This window comes from Dermacentor variabilis, chromosome 1 (assembly GCF_050947875.1).
Source record: "Dermacentor variabilis isolate Ectoservices chromosome 1, ASM5094787v1, whole genome shotgun sequence".
NCBI classification, from domain to species: domain Eukaryota; kingdom Metazoa; phylum Arthropoda; class Arachnida; order Ixodida; family Ixodidae; genus Dermacentor; species Dermacentor variabilis.
In genome coordinates, this window is record NC_134568.1 from 18,625,357 (window position 1) to 18,649,485 (window position 24,129).

General features: G+C 45.8%; 1 protein-coding gene across 4 annotated transcripts in view; it reads left to right on the top strand.

Annotated features, from left to right (window-relative positions):
* Psi (P-element somatic inhibitor) overlaps positions 1–24,129 on the top strand; it is a 69,428-nt gene that overhangs the window by 21,334 nt on the left and 23,965 nt on the right. For 3 of the 4 annotated variants that reach the window (XM_075685240.1, XM_075685256.1, XM_075685247.1), the window contains exons 10-13: positions 231–581; positions 11,544–11,594; positions 15,710–15,896; positions 21,468–21,625. In XM_075685240.1, the coding sequence (XP_075541355.1) occupies positions 231–581; positions 11,544–11,594; positions 15,710–15,896; positions 21,468–21,625 (747 nt within the window). The remainder of the gene's footprint in view (positions 1–230; positions 582–11,543; positions 11,595–15,709; positions 15,897–21,467; positions 21,626–24,129) is intronic. The other variant, XM_075685264.1, reaches the window with a different exon arrangement.

Consider the following 24,129-nt stretch of genomic DNA (forward strand, 5'->3'; position numbering starts at 1 on the left):
TTTCAAAAACGCGCTAAATAATTATAATGTATTTCTTCTTAATATTTCTGAGCATAAAGATCTGAGGATAGTTAGCGAGAATTGCCATGTCTCCCTGAATATTGAATTTGCCAGTTTGTTTGGGGCTGAATCTTTTTATTGCACATACTTCAGAATGGGCAGGAGCCAGCATAATCAGTGAACAGGAGGATTTTAAATGTCCTGGCTATTTCGTTCTGGCGGTTCCTCAGAATGTCCGTCGTGGCTATGGTGGGGGAGGCCCTGGTGGACCCGGTGGTGGTGGTGGTGGCGGCGGTGGAGGCGGCGGTGGCGAATATGGTGGGCCCCCTGGAGGTGGTCCTGGCGGAGGAGGCCCTGGCGGTGCTTCCCAAGAAGTTCTGGTGCCCAAGCAGGCAGTAGGCGTGGTGATTGGCAAGCAGGGGGACATGATCAAACGCATCCAGCAGGAGACTGGGGCCCGTGTCCAGTTTCAGCAGCCACAAGATGACAATGCCCCTGACCGCGTCTGTCTGCTCACTGGCGGTCCTGACCAAGTGCACCACGCTGCCTCGTTCATTGGCGAGCTCATCCAGAGTGTCCTGGTGAGTGGAGGGTGTGACTGTGAGGGATGGCTTATCTCTGGTGCCGTGCAAGGCTTTGTAACAAGAAACGAGGTACCTTGGTAGCCCAGTAATGACTTCAAAGAAATGGTGTAGATGGAGCTAGATCACACTATGGCTGTGATTGAGTGTACATAATTTCGGCCAACTTTCACACTGGAAAATGCCGACAATGTATACTACATTGCTTCCCCACATTGCTTCTCTAAGCATGCGTAGCTGCTGCAAACACTTCAGAATGCAGCATACATTCACACATGGCCGTCGAACTTAAGTGTTAGCTACATGTTGGTTTTGCACATTTCAATTCAAGTAACTTTTGTACTGGATTTATTATCGTTGAGGCTAGACTAAGGTGTTCTGCATGAGTATAGTAGTACCTTGTTCATAACCTTTAAAAAAATGTACTGCTTGCAAAAACTTGCAATCTGAATTTAGTGAAAAATTTGTCACTCAATTGTAGTTGACATTACAAACTGCAAAGCGTTGCACAAATTGTTGGAACACGAGCTGTCGACATGTGCCAAGCTGGTTTTGGCCCAGGATGACCCAAGAATTTGACCCAAGTCAGCAGCTTACTTAGACGGGGCGTTGAGCTGCTGCACAAGGCCTATCGAGCTACCGTATTTACTTGCATAATGATCGCACCTTTTTGTAAAAAAATTGACGGAAATTCAGGGGTGCGATTTTACGCGGGTTAAATTTCCCGCGAAAAGGAAACTTTTTTCATCCCGCGTTTGCTGTGGGATGACAACAGGTCAACGAATAGGCAGCTGCCGCTGTAACAGTGCAGGGGACACCAACACAAAAATGGCGGCCGGCGAAGCAAGCCGAACGTGCATTTTTCTTCTCATGAGTACATTACGCGCCTTGAAACAGTTCCTTCTATGTCAGTAATGAATAATATTGTTACTATCGGCAAGTTTGCGGCAATAACGTAGCCATGACCACTTTGAGGGGACAGAAACGGATGGGCGCGCTTAGCTGCCAGTGACAAACCCATGGCGGGTATGCTGCGGAAACTGCGGCATTTGTCTTCACTACTGTCTTAATACGGCATGCTTGTGCTATGTGTGGGCGAATATCTTAGCTGTGTCAGAAGCTTCAGCGTATGGATAGGGTACACTTCTAACATGTCAGAAGTAACGTGGCTACTATCGTTCTCGCTCGCAATTAGTTGCGTGCCCACAAGTGCAGACAAGAATCGAAAGGTGCCACCTGCTCACAATAAAATCGGTATACAGGTCATGTATTAGAGGCACTCAACTGTAGATGTGTGCAGTACACGTCCAGCCCAGTTGGTAAAAGATGGCGATGTTCAGGCATGAACTATTGCTTGCAGTCGGAAGAAGCACGAGCACCGTATTCATGAAGCACCGTATTCATGATTCTTAAAACTGGCCGTGCCGCAATCATGAAGGCGGGAGAACCAGTGGCAATACTGGTCAACATAAACAAGTTAGGGACCGTTTTCCACTGTAAACAACTCGTAAAGGAGGGTTTTGGGTGCCCAACTGAAACCCCGCATGACAGTGAAACAGCACTGTGGAAGTTGCAGGCATTACCGAGCTTTGGGAGTATGTTGCTACTGACAATAAAACGGGTATTGCTTCGATGGAGGAGTTTCTGAGTGCAGGTAGTGCTGCCTCATTCTGTAAAGAGATGGCCTTGACAGACTGAGGCGACACTTGCTCACTTATTTCATGCATGCTAATGGATTACTGCGAGTGCTTGTGCCGTGGCTGAACGTGATTCACACCATGGTTGTAAACCTGAAACTGCAGATTTTAATTCAGCGCTCCTAACTCCTGAAATGCTGTTTCATGCGAGATGTGCGAGACATGCGAGGTACAACTAAATGTTCTATTTTTCTATAGCATAAGTGAAATTCGGTTTGCAGCCACAGAGGTATGTTCGACAGCTTTTCTTTTTAGGGCATTCCAGATTGGTTTTGCTCTTTTTGATATTGTTCCAAGTGAACTATAGATTAAGGGGGGACGCGGCCCTTGAAAACCGAAAAATAGCGAAAAAGTCGATTTTTGAAAAACCATATTTTTGGTTTGTATGTCTCATAAACTACCTGTTCTGTAATTATCAGCACCTAATTCAACCGTAAAGTACCAAAAATAACGCTACTTTTGAGGCCACCGCGGCCCAAAAAACGCGCAAATGCCGAAATGAAGTCAAACTTCGCGGGCGCGCCATTCCCGGCCCATGCGGCCTGCCCGCGCCATCTTGGTGTCGTTTTGACCGTGGATTCTTTGTCTATATTTTGCCGCCTTGCAAAATGGCATCGTCGGCGCGGTTGAGACGCTATTGGCGTTTTCCTGCGATGTGATGCGGAGCGCTGATTGGCCGGAGCAGTGCATTCAAATCTCGCGGGCTAAGGCACGCCTGCCATTGGCTGCTGCGCGGGCAGCGGCTGCTGCTCAAATCTCGCGGGCTAAAGCGCGCCTGCCATTGGCTGCTGCGCGGGCGGCGGCGGCTGCTCCCTTTGTTGCCGCGCTCGCGTCGTTGTTGCCCCTTGCTCTGTCGGCCTCAACATGAGCTTGCGCGCTGCTCATCGCCTTGCGCTATCTTTTAGATTATTTGTTCAGCTTTTCTTTTTTCGCTAGTTCTTCGCTGCACGCGATGCCGGCAAAGCCCAAGACAGTGCAGATGTTCGGTGCACGGGAGCGCGATATGCGTCTTGTACGAGCATCGAACTTCCTATCTCTCGCAGCGAGTGCCGACTGCGTAGACGCTTTTCAGCGGCGGAACTGTGCTTTCGGCTGTCGCCAGTCGAAAATCCGACACACTGAGTGTGCCTGGAGCCGCAAGAGCTAATTAGAAGCTCCGCAGGAGCTTTCTAATAAAGAAACACATGTGTTCAACTTTAAGGCCTGTTTTCTCGGAATGGATTTTTTCGCTAGTAGTGGTGCTGGGGAAGGCGATATCTCAAGAACCGCTCTTCAGATTTGTATGCCGTTTTTTTTATTCTGTTCCTGAATGACTTTGCCAGGGGGTAACAGGCTTCTTTTTTTGAAAGCTGGTGCAGTTAATTTATAATAAGCAATTAATTTTTGATGGATGTGGTCATTACTGGCTACATCAAATTCAAAGTTGTCTTAAAAATTTTTGGAGGGGAAATTAAAGAAAAGGGCTCTTTAGCCCCCTGGGATATCTATCAAGGGATCATCACAGTGAATTTCAGCTTCCTACGATGTCCTGGCATTTCTCCAGGCTCTTCCTCAGGCATATACATGAATCACCTAGTTAGACCTCAATAACTCTGGAACTAATAAACATATCTTCATGAAACTTTGCAGTTCCTCATAGTTCAGTGGTGTGAACGTACCCTGAAAGTTTCATCTGGATATCTTAAAAAATAAGAAAGTTCGGTCTCCAGGGTAGCCTCCCCCCTTAAATACAGCGAATACAATCTCCGAATTATACTTTGGATGTGGTTGGTTGTTTGAACAGCTTCCATGCACTGCCACTTGTTAGATTCGTGTAAACGACTTGACATTTTGGACTCTTTTAAGGTGCACCATTCTATATTTCAGACTCCGCCCGCGTGACCATATGCTGTGAAGACAAACTGAAAGAGCACTGCATTTGTTATGTTGCCAGTGCCTCCTCGACACTGAAACTATTGAAGGATGCTATTGGCTATGAATGGCAATAGCTTAATTTATCAACAAGGCACCAACTGCACCCAAGCTGCCAAATGTGAAGATTGTACTTCTGCTGGCATTTGTTCCTCTCTGTGGTTAGGGGGGGGCGGGGGCGGTGACATGTCTCGAGGCGAAAAAATCGATTTTTTTGAAAATACCATTTTCAGTACCTCCAGGTACTGTTCCTTTAATTCACCAAGTTTCACACTTTGCGGAAGAGTATTTTGCCCGCAATATCAATTGATGACATCACTGTGAGCTGAATTCTGCGCAAAAACGCTTTTTATCGCGGCGCGTAGCTGTTTTCCTATGTGCCTGTGCGATCGCAGCCATTTTGATCTCTTTGGAAAGAGGAGCCTTTCTTCTTCAGTTTCCCGCCAAAAAAAGACTCCGCCGGCTTGCCGGTGACGGTAAAATCCGGTAAGAAAGAAAAGTCCAAACGCGCGATCCCAAACGCATGCTCTGGCTGGCTGCGTGAGGTTCCTGTCTGCTCCATTCCGCAGGCGACGTGACGGCGCGTCTCGTAGGTTTGTGGCAAATGCGCAACGATGACCGATCCACCGGGGAAGTTCGCCACGAGGCCCAACTATGGCAGAAAGAAGCGATGAGCTTACAACTTCCAAAAGCATTCCATTCCTTTGGAGAACATTCATAATCGTTCGCATCGTCCGCTGCCAACCGTAACTGATGCCGAAGTAGGCCTAGCCAGCTCAGAGTGTGTTCCAGACAGCAACCGCGTTCGGCGTGACACTGCAATGTTGCAGCGTGCGGATTTGCTGCAGAGGGAAATGAATGCTCAAAAGTGCTTCCAAGTTCTTACGTCAACGCCAGCGATAAAGCGAAAGTTGGATTTGCTCATTTGCGCCGACGGCGTTACAGCCGCACCAGTCGATGCTATCGTCAGTAGGACTCCGTGAACGCACTGATGTCGTTTGTCAAGTGCAAGGTGTGTGGCGGTAGCGTTGCAGTAGGCAAAAGCGAACGGGAATATGGCCTCGCCATAAATATCGTTATCACGTGCGCGTGCTGCTGTGGTATCGTGTGGAGCTCGACCCACTTGTACAGTGACCTTGCTGCGCGCGATGCAAGCCACTGGGAATTGGCAAACGACGCTAAACTATGTTTTTCACACATTTGGGTGGCTGTGGTCAGAGCGACTACATTCCTGGTGGCTTTTAGCCACTTTCACAGCGAGGTAGTGCAAAATTATTTCTGCACTTTTGATTAAAAGTGAATGTATTTCTTGTTTTCTCAAAACACAGATTTTTGACTTGCTGATTTGCAGCAGTGATATCTCTGCCTTCAAGACAGGTAGAGCCATAATGTTTGTTGTGGATTATTTGTAGCCGAGTGTGCAAATTACACAATGGTAGGATCAGATATTGGAACTTGCGCTTTAAAATTTTTCAGTTCTGCTTTAGATCAGACAGTAGGGAACTCGCATTTGGAACAGTGAATATTGTGTTCCCTACTATGAATTTTTGTAGCGCGGGTATTCTTCTCTTGGTTTCTGCAAATGATGAACAATGAATTTAATTTATCTTGAGAAGTAAATGGCCTATTAGAAAGTGAATGACATATTCGAAATCATCACAAGAATCTTAGTAAGGTTGGAAAGTTTAATTAATATTGGTGAAAAAAAGAAAAAGGACTGTCGTCGCGTTGCTAGTGTGGAGAGAAAGCGAATGTCCTCGGCAGCTTTTCAAGCAGCTGCAAAGCAGAGGCAGCGAGGAAATCCCCATCCAGATTATTCCCCTAGAGCCTTCTGAGCCATTGGCTATGACAATTTCATGCATCCAGGAGAGTAAAATGCTTTTTTTCACATGGTGGCAAGTTTTGTTTTTTCACTTTTCTCGACACACTTTATTTTGGTAATCAGCAATTTTCTGGGAGGCATAGTTACTTGCCTAATCATCGAATTTGAAAAATTTTTACTTTATCTGATAGTTAGGCTCCCAGGGAGTGCAGTAAGTCTATAACACATTTCTGCACCTTGACATATAGAAATTTTGAGGAATGTAAACATATATATCGCATGTCAAATTGCAAATTTGAACTTTTCTAACTTTGGATAGAACAGAGGTAGAAACACTAGACAATGCTTACTGCACTCCTTCAGTGTTCAGGAATATTTTCACATAACATTTACGTTTCTTACTGCAAAACATTTACTTCCAATCCCAAAACATGGGAACAGGAAAAATTGTATAAAATATTTTTCACCCACAAATTTCATTCCTCTAGTAGCAATATCAATTATGGTATTGCTCGAGGCTCAGGTCCCCCCTTAAATAGTGCGGGATTTCGATTGCCATGGATGGCACCGAGGATGAATGAAAGGCCTTGGTCTGTTGATAGCGATAAGGAGTTGTCCGATAGCGACGTGGAACGATATCTGTTGGCCCACGCGACTCGGACCAGCGCAGTGAAAATCTTTGCGGCAAGGTACGCCGCTTCCATTTGTTTTTATTCATCCCAACTTTAGTGTATTGGGAATAAATTTGTTTTTTCCAAATGAGAGAAAATTCTATTCCTATATGGAAGCAGAAGGTGCGCGGTATTGTACTCTCTTTCTTTTGTCATGGAAAACGGGTGTGTGTTACAATCGAGGTTTTCAGCAGAAGCTTGATGTGGGCGAGTTGGTTTTGCATAGTTGATGAAAAGAGCGCTACGAAGATGCGGGACCAACATTTTTTTTATGTTGGTCACGAAAAATCTGTGTGCGTTTGAATTGAGTAAATACGGTATTCCTTCCACAGGGGCAACGTATACATTTTTTTCAACGACGTATAGAACAATCTTCGATGTTGCTAACAATAAAACACTACTAAGCCATTACAGTGAAAGCTTCTTTTATTGATCTGTTGTAGTGGCTCAATGACTAAGGTAATCTGCTATTGAGCATGAGGTTGCGCTGGCATGGTGGCCACATTTTAATGGGGGTCCATGGGTTATGGAAGTATTTTATTTCTTTACCAACTTTCATAAACTACACAGGCTTCAGTTTCTACTGCCACATTTAAACATCCAATTATATTAAAGTAGTTACCTAGATGAATAATTGCCCTGTATTCGTTGCTCAATCAATAACTATTTCTCAGAGAGTTATGATATCGTGAATTGATACTAGAATTCATAAGGAGGCCAGTGCTGCTTTTACAGCACAATGAAGGAGCAGCAAAAATGTTGAAATTACACATTTTGACTCTGAGAATTAAATCTGGTTCTGGCACTGCTAACCCAAGTCCAGATATGCCTCTGCAGCAAATTATCAGCATGGTCGAAAGCAATCATTTCAAAAAACTAAAAAAAAAAATTGTGATAAGATGTAAAAAGGAATTTGCATATTAGACCTATAGTCTTATTGACTGTCTGAATCCATGTGCTGCTTTTTCAAGGCCCATTGCCTATTTTCAGTGGACACACTGCCGATCCCACAAAATAATGCTGATCCTTATCAATTATGTGTCGCAAACTAGTGGTGGGCTTCACACACCTGCCATGTACGCGTGAAGCCGGGATGCCCGATGCTTGTTAGTCACTTAGCACTGATTCCCAGTCTTGCACTGATGTCTCCTCGTAAGCTGCACACACAAGCTGAATGGCAACGTCATTCCTCTGTTCACCTTGCTCCTATTTACTTCGTCCTTCTATATCTTTCAGTTTGCAATCACTAGCAATGCTCTCACTGCCTTCAAACGTGCAGTGGTTAACATTGTTGCGTTGCATGGAAGGTACGTGGTGCCTGTGCATTCTATAAGAAAGTTCTGTTCTCGTTCCATTGCCAGAGCATACATATTCTGTGGTCTTGTTTCTCTGTTTTAGCCGATGTGGTTGCAAAACTTGTGCTGTGCAGGGCACACAGCTGCTGTCCATTGTGCTTAGTGTGGTAGTGGCTGCGCCAAGATAAAATGGCGTACACCCAACTGTGCAGCAGAGTAACACTGCTCGGCCAATCGGGTGGTACCCTGCCATCATGTGTGCTTAACAAACAGTCTATAAGATTGTGTGTTGGTGCGGCTCAGATGGTGTGTCTTTCGAGAAAGTCGGTGAGCATGAACAGCCAGTCGCAAAGAAAGGCGATAGTGGCCAAGAAGGCTGCAATTGGAGACTTCAGCACCAGCTGCACAGCGAGGAGACTTATTTTTGCAGTTCATCAGTAAATATTAAGCTAACCAGCCTGACAAAATGCTATTTCAATTGAAATACCCAAGAAGTTCAAAATTTCCAAAATAGGGCATTAGTTGCTGTAGAATCCAAAAATATTTCCGACATTTTAAAAACCAGGACTTTGCTTAATGGGGCGAAATCTAAGAAACACTTGTGTACTTAGATTTAGTTGCATGTTCGGTCCAGGTCAAAATAGTAATGTTGCTTATAACTCGCTGTGTAATTTCAGGACTTGAAGGTTAAGGGGGGACGCGGGGATCAGATCGCGAAAATCATAAAAAAGATTGATTTTTGGCAACGACGCGTTTCGGTATCTGCAATGCCTAATCTACATTGTATCAAAATGGTTTAACTGAAAACGCACTGAAAGTGCCAGAAAAAAATTAATTTATGAGTTCGTAGGGCGAGAAAACAGCTTTAAATCGCGTAAAATCACCGCAGTTCGCGGAGCCCTAACTCGTCTTTCCCGCCACCGAACGCCGCCATCTTGGTATCGTTCGAAAGCTCGAAGTTTCGCCATTCCCTTTCTGAATTCTTCGGTCGTCGCCATCTTGTAACAAACACACAAACACAAAAGAAGCGCGGGTCTGCTAGAGGCGGTCACACGGGCCCTGCGATGAAAGCGGGCCTCCGATTGGTTGCCGTACTGAAAGGCGTCTCGCCATTGGTTGCTGCTGCAGCAGCCGGCAAGCTGGCAACCACAGCGGACCGCAGTTGTCTGCTTTGAAAACCATGCCGGCGTGTTTCTTCGTTTGACACTCGCAGAATTCGGATTTATGAAAGCTCCCAGGTCAGTGATGGATCGTCGCTCGTTCGAAAAGAACTTTTAAATGAAGCATGCCTTCGGAAAACGGAAACGCAAGCCTCCTACGGCGAGAAAAAGACGGCGGCCAGCGGGAGAAGCGCAGAACCCGACTGAACACGCGGATAACGTGCCGCGTTATCTTGCACCGTGCGGTTCCAGCAGCGAAGCCGACAATCGCCCTGTAACATCGACACTGATAAACAAGCCACCGGAAGACGTGCCAACGGAGACTCGCACCTGTGCGTACGGCCGCGTGAGTCAGCAACCGAGATAGCGTTGTTGGAGGCGACGCGGGTCGAAGGTCTCCATCGCCGACAGAGACGGTGTGCGTTTCCGATGCATCGTGCGACAGGGACACGGAGTGAGCCCAAACCGTCGACGAGCTACATACTGTATGGTGACTCAAGGCTCACCAGACGAATTGTCGCACGATTCAGACACGCCTCGAGCCGCGTTTTGTGCCAGCGGTGACTGCAGAAGCGCAGGCATGCAGCGTTCGCGACTCCCTTCGCGCAGTGTCCGCGACTGAGCGGAAGCAGCAATGCCAAGAACAAATTTCGGCCCCTTGTGACTGAGTTCATTATTATGCCTGTTTCCGCGATGAACTCTTTGATCGCTAAAACTCTGTGCCCAAGATGCCAACAGCGTTCTGTGGGTGTACACTGCGATACCAGGCTCGGTCTGGCAGTGAAAATGGTGGTCATGCACTACTCCAGACGGCACAAGAAAAGGATAAAGAACGCCTGAAGAAGGCATCCAAAGCCCACCAAACAATGAGACAAAGGTGTAAGAAGATGGCTGACAGCAATGATTCAAAATATTACAGCCCTGGTGCTTTTGAATAAATTTGCAGTGCTGCTAAAACTTTGCTGCCAGTTTTCTCAATTGCATTTTTTTTGTCAATCACCTCGCTCGTGGAAAGCGTAGCACAACAATGGCTCGACAGATTTTGGCCCAGTTTGTTTTGCTGTGATCCACAAGCTGTGCTGTACTTAGACAGTCTTGAAATGTTTCTTTATCTTTCCATTATTTAATTATTTCACAAATACTACATGGCTCCATGCAGTGAAGCAGTCATGTGCATGTTATGTTGAGCAAAAAATTATTAGCGCTTTAAAAAAAAATCGAACAGTGTCTTGATGTAGATTAGACATCTGTGCAAACATACAAAGTATTTCCTGCTCCCTATCATGTTTCGTTACTGTGCCAGGCTTTCCACAAGCAAGGAACTTATAAATTCTTATAAAACAAAAACTAATTAAGATATCCTAATGAAATTTTAGATTTGTCGTTTTATTGCAATTTGCAGTGTGTGTGCCAAATTTCAGCCCTTTCTGTCAAGGAACAAAAAAGTTTTCTGATCCCCTCCTCCCCCCTTAAACCCCGAAATTTAACACACTGATAGTGGTGTCTCGTCCCACAGATTGTGGCCAATGCTGGATGCACAAGAGGGCACTAAGGCCAGTGTGGTGGCATTTGTCGAGTGTGGTGTGCAGCTCAATAATGACGGCAGAATTGGGGTTAGTGGGAAGGATGAGTGTTGCCATTTTTGTTAATGCTCGCGGTATTTCAGGTTTCGGCCATAAACTCAAATTAAGTATACAATTACAGAAATTTCTATCAACTGTCTTAATTTACATTAACACCGACAGCCAAAATCCAGCAGTGGTTCTATATGCAATTCTTTGCGTAACTGCACAGCCACTGACAGTTCAGTGTTGCTTCCATATCTTTTCATTTTTGTAATTGTTTATGGTACGTGCATTTTGTATGGACGGATGTGGTGTTTTGGAAGTTACACGCATAGGAGCCTAAATGCACAATGCAGAGCAGGGTGTGGTCAGATTTTGCGCCGGCGGGCATGGAGGTCTGGTGTGGTTATCAGTGGGCCAGGCAAATTTCTGGGACGGCTACACGGTTTAACGCCTTTATGACAGAATGCTTGGGGCCTCCAAAATGATTCCTTATACAGTTCACTTAGTTGTAGAGGTCATGCACCGCTCACAAGAGAACCAGGGTGCAATTATTCCTATACAGGCCATTTCGTTGTAGAGGTGTCCGTTGCAGTGGTTCTCGACTGTGATCAGTCTGTGTGATGTGCTGAAGCTTTGCCTTGTGTTGCTGTGTGCTAGAGCATGTGTAGCGAGTAGCTTCCACAATTCTGTCGTATGTGGCAGTGTGAGGGGGACGTTGACTGACCAGAGAAGCGTGCAATTGTAGGGGGCTGCAGTGCGGTGCAAATACGGTGGTGGCGCCTTCCTCTAATTGTGTGCCTCTGCCTCTGTGTGTGTTGTTCGTTTCTGTCCGCCACAGAACCGCAGCGGATTCGCTCCGCACAGACAATTTGGATTTCCGCCACCTTTCGTGAGTCGAGCCTTTCGCCGTGGGCATTCTATTTTTCTCTCTCAACGGAGGCCTGTTCTTGGGGGAGGGGAGAGCGCTTGGTGAAGGGTGCACTTTTGTTAAGTACTGAAAGTTGCCTCCGTTTTTGGAACCTCAAAGGCTGTGGCAGCTTCATGAAGACTTTAGGAGGCACCATTGTGAAAAAGTGAAGCACCAACGTGTAGTGCGTAACCCTGGCCACTAGTGTTGGCTGCTGGGCAACTTCGAGCAAGACCCTGCCGTATTTGCACTGCTGCTGTGCAGCAAGTTTTTCTAAACCTGCTACTGGTCCCCAAAGTAAAAACATATTTTTAAATAAACATTGATGTACTTGTTATAGTACCCTTTAATATTGGTTTTTCTTTGTTTAGTTAAACAATTCTTGTAGCACCTCTAGACAGTACACTTCCCCTAATACTGTAGCAGTCGAATGGATTATAGTATGTTGGCTGTTATGCATGCCGTTTAAGGGTGCATGATTTTTGCATTGGACAGTACCTTCATTTGGCTTTGTTTGAATGCATGCCTTTGCATGGTGGTCTTATGTTTGCCTGTGGACAGTTCATGATTCTGGTAGAAGAGGGGCAGTGTGGGAGGGCTTTTGAGTGGTTGGTGTTGTGTGCTTTGCTTTGGCATGCATTGTGTGTACCTTGGCTGTCAGGCGCATGAATTGTCCACTCGTTTTTTTACCAACTTTTTTGTTCTCTTTGCATGCACTTGTCACATGGACCCGACGCTGGCATATTATGCACAGTGCTTAAGTTTCTAACAGGTGTCTGTTCAGTAGTACGAACTTGCTTGCAGTGTGTTGGATCATTATCCAAGGCAGTGCCAGTGTTTATTTACCTGGACATGGTGCACTTGACTAACACCTCATTCTGGCAGATTGTCTATTGCTGTGTGAAAGTGGGAGGCCTTGGTAACATATGTGGTTCTTTGCTATGCTAATTCTCTGTGAATGTTTAGTCAACTTCCATTACTTTTACCCATATGGTATGTTGAGAATTGGTTTCAGATGTCATTGAATTCAATGAATATATAATTTCAATTTTTTGAATATCTTCAGTAGTTTTTCTAACTCTTGCACTAGAGTGCCTTCTTGGTGTTGTCTTTGCTAGTTATGTAAGACACTTTTCGTATTGTTAATAGGTTGGTTGATTTGGAAAGTTATTGATGTAGGCATCATAGTGAAAACGAAAGTAGGTGCCCTTTGTATGACCATTATTGCTAATTAACCAGCTTGCAATATTATCTGGTGTAATTTAACTGGTGCTCATAAAAATTCAGAATAAGTCTTTCTTAGAATAGTGTAGCCACGTTTTCTGCTTTAGTCTGTATCACAACTACAATATTCACTGAATGGAAGTTGACTACCTAGCAGTGCAGCATAACTTGTAATGCCTTGCATGTACAATATGTTCACATGCTAAAGCCACAGCATTTGTTCACACAATTGTGTGCACTGTCATTGCCATTTCAGAACACTGATCTCATTGATGCATATATGTGCATGTATGGTGTGAGTGTTTGTTGGCTTCTTATGATGCATAGTTTTTCGTAAGCTCATAGATATGGTTGTTTAGGTTTGACGGTGTTGTAATGGCTGCCAAGATGCTGTGGACCATGTATAATGGTCTTAAACCTCAGTAGTGCCATTCGAAACGGGCCCTTTGTGAACAGCTATTTTGCTTTGCGGAACGTAATTCAATATTCACAGTTTTGCTCTTGTATCAAGATGTTGCACACGTACAAGTTACAGAATTCATAGTGACTTTGCAGTTTCCTAGTGCTACATAAGCACTGAGTGGCAAACTGGGTCATAGTTATAATTTGATACTTGATGATAGGGTGTGGGAAGGCTTTCTTTTGATTGCATGGTGGAAATTGTACAGCATTTCGATTGTGGGAATTGATTTGGCCTTTGCAAGGCAGAGATGTTCAAATTCGGTAGTACGTTCATGCACCATGAATCCAAATGTATCTGTTGGAATGTAGGCAAGTTATTGTATATATTGGAAGGTGGTGTTTTAATTCCTAGGTTCCGCAGCTTATGTGTGCTTTCTGCTTGGCAAGTGGTCGTGTTTCCCACAGTTGTTGGGTGTCCAGTGTGTGTGCACAATGGGTTAACTTAATTGGTAAATTAAACGGTAAAGCAATTAATGGTTAAATAATGCTAGAGTGTGACATGAATTTTGTTTTCTCCCCATGTGGCAAGGCATAGAATTTATGCTGTAGTCTACAGCGTCTTGGGATTAGACGCTTCACTGGTGCACCCAAATACAGAGAACCCCTCTAATGCGTTTTTCCTGGGACCGTGAGAAGAAAAATATACGTAATAATTGGGAAACATGCTGTTAAAATGTGAACGTGCTGTGAAACACAACATACTAAAACGGCTCGGCCTCTGAAGGATTCATATTTGCCTACAAGGCGTGGTTCGAAATATTGGAATTTAGCAGAGAAAAGGGACCCATTTCACAAGTGGCTGGAAAAGGTGACATATTTGTGGATAATCTCTTTCCGGGCAGCATTCACTTCTGCACAACTAGCACTCAACTCATTAACGTCTTACGAGTGGTGGCATTCTTGGCACAGTGCAACGGACACCGTCTGTTGCCCGGCTACGCATTCGGTGCCATCAAAGTGAAAGCATCCTTGAATGGGATGGTTTGAGAATGTGGCCACAGTTTGTGTGTTACTGTGTGTACATTTGCTTGCTTGTGACCTTGTCAGTCTGAATCTCAACCAGTCGTGCTATTGCGACAGACAGATGAAAATAGCCGATGCATGCATTGAATCTTCATTTCCTGGCATTGTAATAAAAGTTAAGCTGTGATAACTGAATCATCGTAGGTCACTTAGGAACACTTGTGCAAACATAGCCAACTCCAACCTACCTGAAGTTGCTCTGAAACGTGTAGTAAACACGGGCAAACATTTCAATTTCGAGGAGGTGTTTGTGATTGGCATGCTATAAGCTGTTTGTCATTTTTAGAAATTTCTGCCAAGACTGGCATGTTCAAAGGTGCACGTGGTGGTTGCGAGTGCACATCTAGTGTTTAATACAGCTGTACAACGGTACACCTCGATATTTTTTTTAATACGTCAGTCGCGGCATATATGCTGGAACTTCAATATCGAAGTGGTTTCTAATAAATGGGTATTACAAATCGTAAACTAGGGCTTGCTTTGCCACTTGTTAGGGCTTTTTGTTACATTGACAATCATTCGCCATGGTTTCTGCAAAATTTGTCTGTTCCTAATTTGGAATTTTGTGCTTCAAAATGGTGTTTTTTTCCCATAACCTGCTGTAAAAGTTGCTCCAAATCCTATTTAAGCTGTTACCCCATCTATTTACAGCATTGATTCTGCCAGCATGTACAGAAGTATTTTTCATGCTTGTGGACTGATCCTACCGTTATAGACCCGTCAAATGGGTTCCATTTAGGACCCTGAGTTCTCAACATGCCATTGCACTAATCTTTTATCCGATGCTTTGTATCAGCTTGAGAAGTATTGTGCTTGACCCGTAGGCTCCTATAGCATTTTCTCGGGCATTAAAGCATCTGTTTTACATAACTCAATTGGTCATATGTAAAGTGAGATGGATGTACTGTCTGGAGAAGTATACTTCTGTTCTTGCAAGAACAGTGGTAATTTATGCAGGCCCATTTCTTCCATTGACTGGTGGGCTTTTTCGTTCGTAACCTTGGTAGTGCGGGCTGCATACCTGCACTAGTCCATTTAGCAGTTCTTCCCACAAACTAATTAACTATTATTTACTCCAAATTTAAGTTCTGCAGCCTGAACTAATGTTTACAAGTGCTACTGTGCTGTGCTACTGTATGCAGTGCCAGACTGTGTATATGTGCGCGTTTTCTCTTTCTACCCAAGCATAGGGTAGCAAACCGGATCTTCCCTTCTGGTAAACCTCCCTGCCTCTCCCCTTCTGTCTCTCTTGCCGCAAGATGAAATTGTGTGTCTGGTCCTACAGCATGGTCTTGATTTTCTGCAGTGTTGAGCGACTTCTCTGTGCAAGACCTACACCTGTGCACAAGTGTAATCTTTATTTTTTAATTTTTTTTGTTCACCTGCAGGCAAGAGACCAGCAAAACATGGGCCGTGGAAGGGGTCGAGGTAGAGGGGGCTTTGATGGTGGGTTTGGGCCACCAGGAGGCCCTGGCATGGGTCGTGGCGGTCGGGGCCGTGGCCCTGGTGGAGACGACGTTCACGAGGTTCAGTACACTGTGCCTGCCAACAAGTGTGGCTTGGTCATTGGTAAAGGTGAGTAGATAACTAGTGCTCGCTTTGCTTACTATAGGCCTATCATCTTGGCATGTTAAGGGGGGAGGCTACCCTGGAGACCGAACTTTTTTATTTTTTAGGATATCCCGATGAAACTTTCAGATTACGTTCACACCACCGAATGATGAGGAACTGCAAAGTTTCATGAAGATATTTACTAGTTCCAGAGTTACTGAGGTCTAACTAGGTGGTCCTGAGGAAGAGCCTGGAGAAATGCCAGGACATCGTAGGATGCTGAAATGCACTGTGATCGTCCCTTGATAGATATCCCAGGGGGCTACAGAGCCCTTTACTTTAACCACCAAAAAACTTTAAGACAACTTTGAATTTGATGTAGCCAGTAGTGACCACATTTATCAAAAATATTTGCTTATTATAAATTAACTGCACCAGCTTTCAAAAAAAAAAAAAGCCTGTTACCCCTTGGCAAAGCCATTCATTAACAAAATAAAAAAAACCGGCATACAAAACTAACGAGCGGTTCTTGAGATATTGCCTTCGCCAGCACCACTGCTAGCGAAAAGATCCATTCCGGGAAAACAGGCCTTAAAGTTGAACACATGTTCTTTTATTAGAAAGCTCCTGCGGAGCTTCTAATTAGCTCTTGTGGCTCCAGACACACTCAATGTGTCGGATTTTCGACTGGTGACAGCCGACAGCACAGTTCCGTCTCTGAAAAGAGTCTACTCAGTCAGCACTCGCTGCGGAAGATCGGAAGTTTGATGCTGAATAAGACATCCATATCACGCTCCCGCGCACCGAACATCTGCACTGTCTTGGGCTTTGCCGGCATCGCGTGCAGCAAAGAACTAGCTAAAAAATAAAGAAAAGCTGAGAAAATAATCTAAAAGATAGCGCAAGCCAAAACTAACTATATAATTGAAGTCGGCACAAATATCTTCAAAGTTTATTTTCGATGAAAAATCTGGCAAACATTATTTCAATAGCAGTGTCCCCCCTCAACTGATCTGTAAGGCAGATTCGGTTCTACATACAACTCGTGCTATTTAGTGTCGTGCATTTGCAGCTTGCACAGTCTCGTACCCCAGGCCATTGGTTCTTGTTGGCCTTGAGGGCAAGGAATCCTGTGCTACAGCAAAGTGCAGAGCAATGAGAAGGGTGGCTCCTTCTGTGGGAGTTACCATGGTTGATGCTTTGTACAGTATATGTAAAGTGAGTAGGAAGTTGTATTTAAGGGGAGGAGCCTACCCTGGAGACCGAACTTTTTTATTTTTTAAGATATCCAGATGACTTTCAGGGTACGTTCACACCACCGAACTATGAGGAACTGCAAAGTTTCGTGAAGATATGTTTATTAGTTCCAGAGTTATTTAGGTCTAACTAGGTGATTCATGTATATGTCTGAGGAAGAGCCTGGAGAAATGCCAGGACATCGTAGGAAGCTGAAATTCACTATGATCCCTTGATAGATATCCCAGGGGGCTACAAAGCCCTTTTCTTTAATTTCCCCTCCAAAAAATTTTAAGACAACTTTGAATTTGATGTAGCCAGTAATGACCACATTCATCAAAAATTAATTGCTTATTATAAATTAACTGCACCAGCTCTAAAAAAATGAATCCTGTTACCCCCTGGCAAAGTCATTCAGGAACAGAATTAAAAAAAAAAAAAAACTGCATACAAATCTGAAGAGCGGTTCTTGAGATATCGCCTTCCCCAGCACCACTACTAGCGAAAAAATCCATTCCAAGAAAACAGGCCTTAAAGTTGAACACGTGTTTTTTTATTAGAAAGCTCCTGCGGAGCTTCTAATTAGCTCTTGCGGCTCCAGGCACACTCAGTGTGTCGTATTTTTGACTGGCGACAGCCAAAAGCACAGTTCCACCGCTGAAAAGTGTCTACGCAGTCGGCACTCGCTGCGGAAGATCAGAAGTGCGATGCTCGCACAAGACGCATATCACGCTCCCGTGCACCGAACATCTGCACTGTCTTGGGCTTTGCCGGCATCGCGTGCAGCGAACTAGCGAGAAAAAAAAAAAAAAAAAAAAGCTGAGCAAATCTAAAAGATAGCGCAAGGCGACGAGCAGCTTGCAAGCTCTTGTTTAAGCTCGCAAGCTCACGTTGAGGCTGACTGAGCGAGCGCGGCGGGCGCGGCATCAAAGGGAGCAGCCGCCTCGCCCGCGCAGCAGCCAATGACAGGTGCTCTTTAGCCCGCGGGATTTGAGCAGCCGCCGCCGCCGCCGCCCACGCAGCAGCCAATGGTACGTGAGCTTTAGCCCGCGGGATTTGAACGCGCTGCTCCGGCCAATCAGTGCTCCGCATCACATCGCGGAAAAACGCCAATAGTGCCTCAACCGTGCCGAGAATTCCATTTTGCAAGGCGGCAAAACAGAGACAAAGAATTCACGGTCAAAGCGACACCAAGATGGCGCGGGCAGGCCACATGGGCCGGGAATAACGTGCATGCGAAGTTTGACTTCATTTCGGCATTTGCGCGTGTTTTGTGGGCCGCGGTGGCCTCAAAAGTGGCGTTGTTTTTGGTGCTTTACGGTTGAATTAGGTGCTGATAATTACAGAACAGGTAGTTTGAGACATACAACCCAAAAATATGGTTTTCAAAAATCGACTCTCACGATTTTTCAGTTTTCAAGGGCCGTGTCCCCCCTTAAGTATATAAGAAAGTATGCTGATGGTTTTGGTGCCAGTAGATTGTACTGAGTAATTCTAAAATAGCGGCATGCGTGGTGTCCACTGCTTCAAGGTTAAGCCTAGCACATATTGACTTGTGTATTGTCCTCAATAATTCATAATGTAAGGCTAATGCCAGAGTCTTAGGCTTGAAGCTGAAGAGTGCAGTTCGATTTTCTGTCCTTTTACTTGGTTGGAACAGCATAAGCTTGCCTGTGGGTATAAAGCAGCAAAGTGAATGTGCGAAATAGGGCTGTGTGCTGTCAAGGCGAAATATTCATCATTGCTACTTCAACCATCATGAATGTCAAGTGGAGATAGTTTCAATTAAGTAAAAAACAGCTAAAGCTTCTATTTTTTGTCGTGCTGCTGTTGCAGAAGACGAGAATTCATTTTACTGCTGAAATTAGATTTTAGATGTGCCTGGTAATTCGGGTATTTGTGGCCTTGTCCCTATTTGAAAAATTACTGAATGAGTTTACACTGCTGACACTGCTGTCATTGCATTTGTGTACAGTTGAATCCCGCTATAACGAAATTCACGGTGCACGAAAAAAAATTCGTTCTCGCGGAACTTCGTTATCGCAAAAATTTGACGTGAAACGCAGAAAGAATTGCCCAAGCAGCAGCAAAGGCGTTTAATGCCAAAAATCTGTAAGCTTGGTTTGCTTACGCTTCACGGCGAGCAACGCCGTCACGCGATTTTCGCACTCGGTCAGCAAACCCATTGCAACATCGTCGTCTCGGACAGCAACGAAATTCCTGATGACATCAAAAGCGTCCATCACCTGTACGGCGGTTGCCGCAGCCGGCGCTTCCTGTACGTCGTCGTCGTCTTCATCGGAAGAGTCCTTATCATTCCGGGCAGCTTTTATGATCTGCTCATCACTCACATCTTCGTGAACAACAACACAAGCGTCAGCGCCGATGTATTCGTCGAGCTCGAGATTAGGCGGCACGGTTCCTATTTCTCCCAGCGTTTTCCAGGCGGCCGCGATCCCCGGAGCCGGTGACGCCTCTTCGTCGTCGTCTGTAACGCCTGGTGTTAGGCCAGCAGAGTGTACGGGTCGACCTTCGGCAAATCCGGCGTGCCTGAAACAGTTCACAATTACTGAGCGCCCCAGTGTGCTCCAGGCAGCAGACATAATCTGCAGTGCCACGTACAAGTCCACCTTCGTGTCTCGGCCGGTTTCAGTGTTAAAAAGCAGCCGCTGAATTAACCTCCCGCGGTAAGCGCGCTTCAGGCTAAGAATCACGCCCTGATCGAGAGGCTGTAAGACAGACGTGCAATTGGGAGGGAAAAACCTCAGCTCCGTGTTAGTGAGCTTGACTTCGTCGGAGTGATGCGCTGAACAATTGTCCAAAAGCAAGCAAACTTTACGGCCCTGCCGCTTCATGTCGCGGTCGAATGCCATCATCCACTCGGTGAAAATAGCGCGGGTCATCCATGACTTGTTGTTCGCCTTGTACTGCACAGGTAGGCTACGAGTTCCCTTAAAACAGCGCGGCTTGGCACTTTTGCCTATGACTAACGGCGGACGCTTGTCCGAGCCATCCATGTTTGTGCAAAGCAGCACTGTGATGCGTTTTTTGCTGTGTTTGCCGCCGTGACAGCGCTGCCCCTTGAAGTCGAGCGTCCTAGCCGGCAACATCTCGTAGAATAGCCCGGTCTCGTCGGCGTTGTAAATGTCTGCAGGCGCGAAGTTGCTTAAAATTCCGGCCATGTTACTCGCCTTCCAAGCAGCTGCTCCGTCCACGTCTGCTGACATTGACTCGCCGCACAACACTTTTCCAACGATGTTATGGCGGGCCTTGAAACGGTTTAGCCAGCCAATGCTGGCTTTAAAATCATCAATGCCAAGTAGGCATGCATAGTTCAAGGCTTTCTGCTGGACGATGCTTCCGGACAGGGGGACGCTGCTGGCTCGTGCTTCCACAAACCACGCATGCACTGCTTTGTCCAACTCTTCATGGAGGGGCCGCGTCACCTTTTTGTGCTTCGAGGATGTGCCTGAAGCAAGTGCCATTCTCACGCTGTCCTTATTGCCTAGAATCGTTGACAGCGAACTTGCAGGAATTCCGAAGTCTTCAGCAATTGCCGCTTTCTTCCTTCCGCTTTCTGCTTGGGCGATTATTTGAGCTTTTTGCTCAAGGGAAAGAGTTTTGCGTTTTTTCACTTGCGTTGCCATCGTGTCCTGCGGATGAAAACTCGTCGTTGTCGAAGAGAAAGGCAGCGAGTGAACAACGCGACCACGACACAAAGCCAAAATGGCGGAACTGCAATCACGTGATTTCATGCTTAATGTGGCTTTGGATTTGACTTGGACTTCTCGCCAATAAAACTAGTTTCGGTTTCGATTTTGAACGCGAAAATTTCGTTGAAGCGGAAACGCTCTGCAAAAATGGTTCGTTGTGCAGAGAAATTTAGGCCATTAATTCTTATAGGATACTCGCGGGGAATAAAAAATTATTCGTTGTCGCGGAAATTTCGTTGTGGCGGTATTCGTTGTGGCGGGATTCAACTGTACTGCCCTTGCCTGTTAAATGGCCAATGTGCCAACTTGGCTCCGGAGTGGACATATTGGTTGGTGTCGAAATGCTTGAAAAATAGTGGGATGCTAAAGAATGAAAAGTGTGGGCAGTTCAGTTTGGGAAGTGAGATTTGATGCTATAGAAGCGCAAGTTTGACATACAACTAGCACATGAACTGCAGCACAAGGGCTATCACTAGTTGACCTGAATAACTGTACTAGTCCCTCAAACGAGCAATTTTGGATTAAAGCAGGAGCGTGCAGTGCTGGGTAACAAAATACGGGGTGCCATGCATGTGACAGCCGCATTTGAGAAATACACATTATAATGAGGCATCACATGAACAGTGTGTGCTTTTCCATTGTCCAGGTGGAGAGGCCATCCGTCAGATCAACCAGCAGTCTGGTGCCCATGTGGAACTGTCAAGGGCACCCCCACCAAACCCTGTGGAAAAAGTCTTCATCATTCGAGGAAATCCTCAGCAGATAGAGCATGCTCAACAGCTTATCAATGAGCGGATAGGTGGGGTAAGTGGAGTCTTTTTGCTGTTAGCAGGAAATAGATTGAGTGCAGTAGCTCTGCAACTTGTGCGCTTTTATTTTAGCTCTGGTTATGAGAATCTGAGTGTAGAATTTTACGTGAAAAAAAAAAAAAACCCGCAGTAGTGGAAACGGCTACAGTATTTACACGATTGTAAGTCGACCTATTTTGAAAATTTTGAAAATCTGAAGCGGGGGGTCGACTTACAATCGAAACCAAAACATGGCACCGCCAAGAAAGTGAGACCAACGGGAGCTACAACGTACAGTTGAACCTCGCAATAACGAAATTGGTGGGGAATTCGAAAACATTCTCTTTTGCGAGCATTTTGCTGTTGCGAACACATTGAATGCATTGCAGAACGAAACTTTACTGTCCAAACCCCATTAACTTACTTTGCAAGCTTTGCTCGAGGATATAGAACCGCATTGCCGACAGTACAGTCTGCTGCATGCCCCGACCAGCAGTGGCAGTACTGCTGTAGCGCAGTATTCTCGGTCAACTGCTTTCAGAAAGGCGATAGCGTTGCGAGATTTTGCGTAACTCGGCACCAGATGCAGAACGTCCGTAGGCGCCGATGCGTCTGGGCGAACGATCAAGATAACGGTTCTTTCGCGCAAATCTACGTCCGGCACCGAATCAACACAATGCCTCTCGGGTGGCACCAAAAACCAGCCTTCTTGAAGCAAGGGACGCATATTCCCGGATGATCTCTCAATCATGGCCCGATGCGTGACGCTCCATATGCTGCGACCGCCTTCTAAAGCGCCATCAACAATTCCATGTAGCTGGGACGTGGATTTCGTTCTTTTCGCTGCATTTTTCTCACCGAGGCGCACATTACGCAGTGCATTGCTGCGATTAGGGATTGTTCGAAATGCGCGTCCATTTTGCGTTCAGTTTCGCCTTAGGCGATTGGCCTAGGACTCGCCGAGTCATCAGCCATGGTGAATGCAAACTGAATGCGCGTTTCGAACGATCTCGCCTGGCAGGCGTGCATGCAAACACTGTTGTCCCATGTCTGTAGCAAAGTGTGTTCCGCTGACGGTGCCGCTTCAAACGGGTGATCAATGAACAAGATGGCGGCCATGACATGTTTCCAGCACACCGATCACTTCCGGCGAACAAAATGGCGGCGCCCACACAAGTCTAATGTTGGGGTTGTTTACGCAATTTCATTGCAAAACAATCGCATTTGAGCACATTTTGGAGCCTGCTAGCCTTACGCAATATGCCGAGTTACGTTCCGGCAAATTTCATTGATGCGGGATTGCAGTACAGCGACATTTCGTTGCTGGGAGGTACGAAATGCATTGAATCCTATGGGCATTGACGGGTATACCAAAATGTTTCATTGCGAGAATTTCGTTGTTGCGGGTTCAGACTGTAGTTACAATTTTATGTTTGCTCTATGGCCCTACCCGTAGCTTTTCGCCATTCCTTGCGTTTCTTTGCTTTTCAGAAGGGTTTTTAAACATTTTTGAGTTTTACAGTGCAGGCAACACTCATGGGGGGAAGGGGTGTCAATAGTTGGTTTAAGCGCCGCTGTTCCATTCGCGGCGGCACCCTCAGAACTGTGGCACTGTGGGGAGTACCGGTCGAGTTGGTTCTTTATTCTATGTCGGTAGTTCATAGAAGAGCAGACACCGCGCACATGTTTCGCTGTCCCTGTAGCTTTTAGTTTGACCAAAGGTATTAGTTTGACGCATTCGACTTGACTGCCGGCTACATGCTACTTCCATGCTTCCTCAGTCGTCAGGAGGGTTCCAGGCCCACAAATCATTCAGCATCGCTCACAGTAGCGTTCAAGAGGGCTGCCATCCTTTCTTCGTACCGGAGAAACAAATCACTGCTCAGCGGGCCGCAAGTTAGATATTTTAACGGGTAGTGCGAGAGTGGCGACTGCAGCGAAGTGAAATGTTCACCTGCGACAGCAAGTGAAGAATTTCCCACGGGCCGAAGCCTGGATGCTTTGCAGAGCTCTAGGCCAAGCTTGCGGTGTAAGTTGCTGAAATGCGTGATCAATCCCTGCCAGTGAAGTGCGACATGGTCATGAAGTGCGACATGGTCATGAAGTGTGACATGGACTGCAAACTTGCCCCAATCAGACCTGTCAAAGGAGCCTCCCTGACGGCTGCGGGTGGTTGGGTGCATTCGGCGTGGGCTGCTGGTCAAGATTTTGTGGTGCAGTCGTTTGCGTTCATTGTGTTGCAAATGTGGAATTTCGCTGGATGATGATGCGCTGTGGGACCGTAGCAGCGATGACGGTGGTAGCACTAGTGAGGACGAGTAGTCCAGTGACCATGTCAGCCACTAATTTTTGTTATCGGATGCACCCTCGGGTATGCTTTTTTTTCCCCGTCGCGCACGATATGGGGGGGGGGGGGGTCGACTTGAATGAGTTGACTTAACAAACGTGTAAATATGGTACACCAAGAGTAGTCCTTTGTGCCAAAGAAAACATAATAACCAAGACCTGTTTTCATTGATG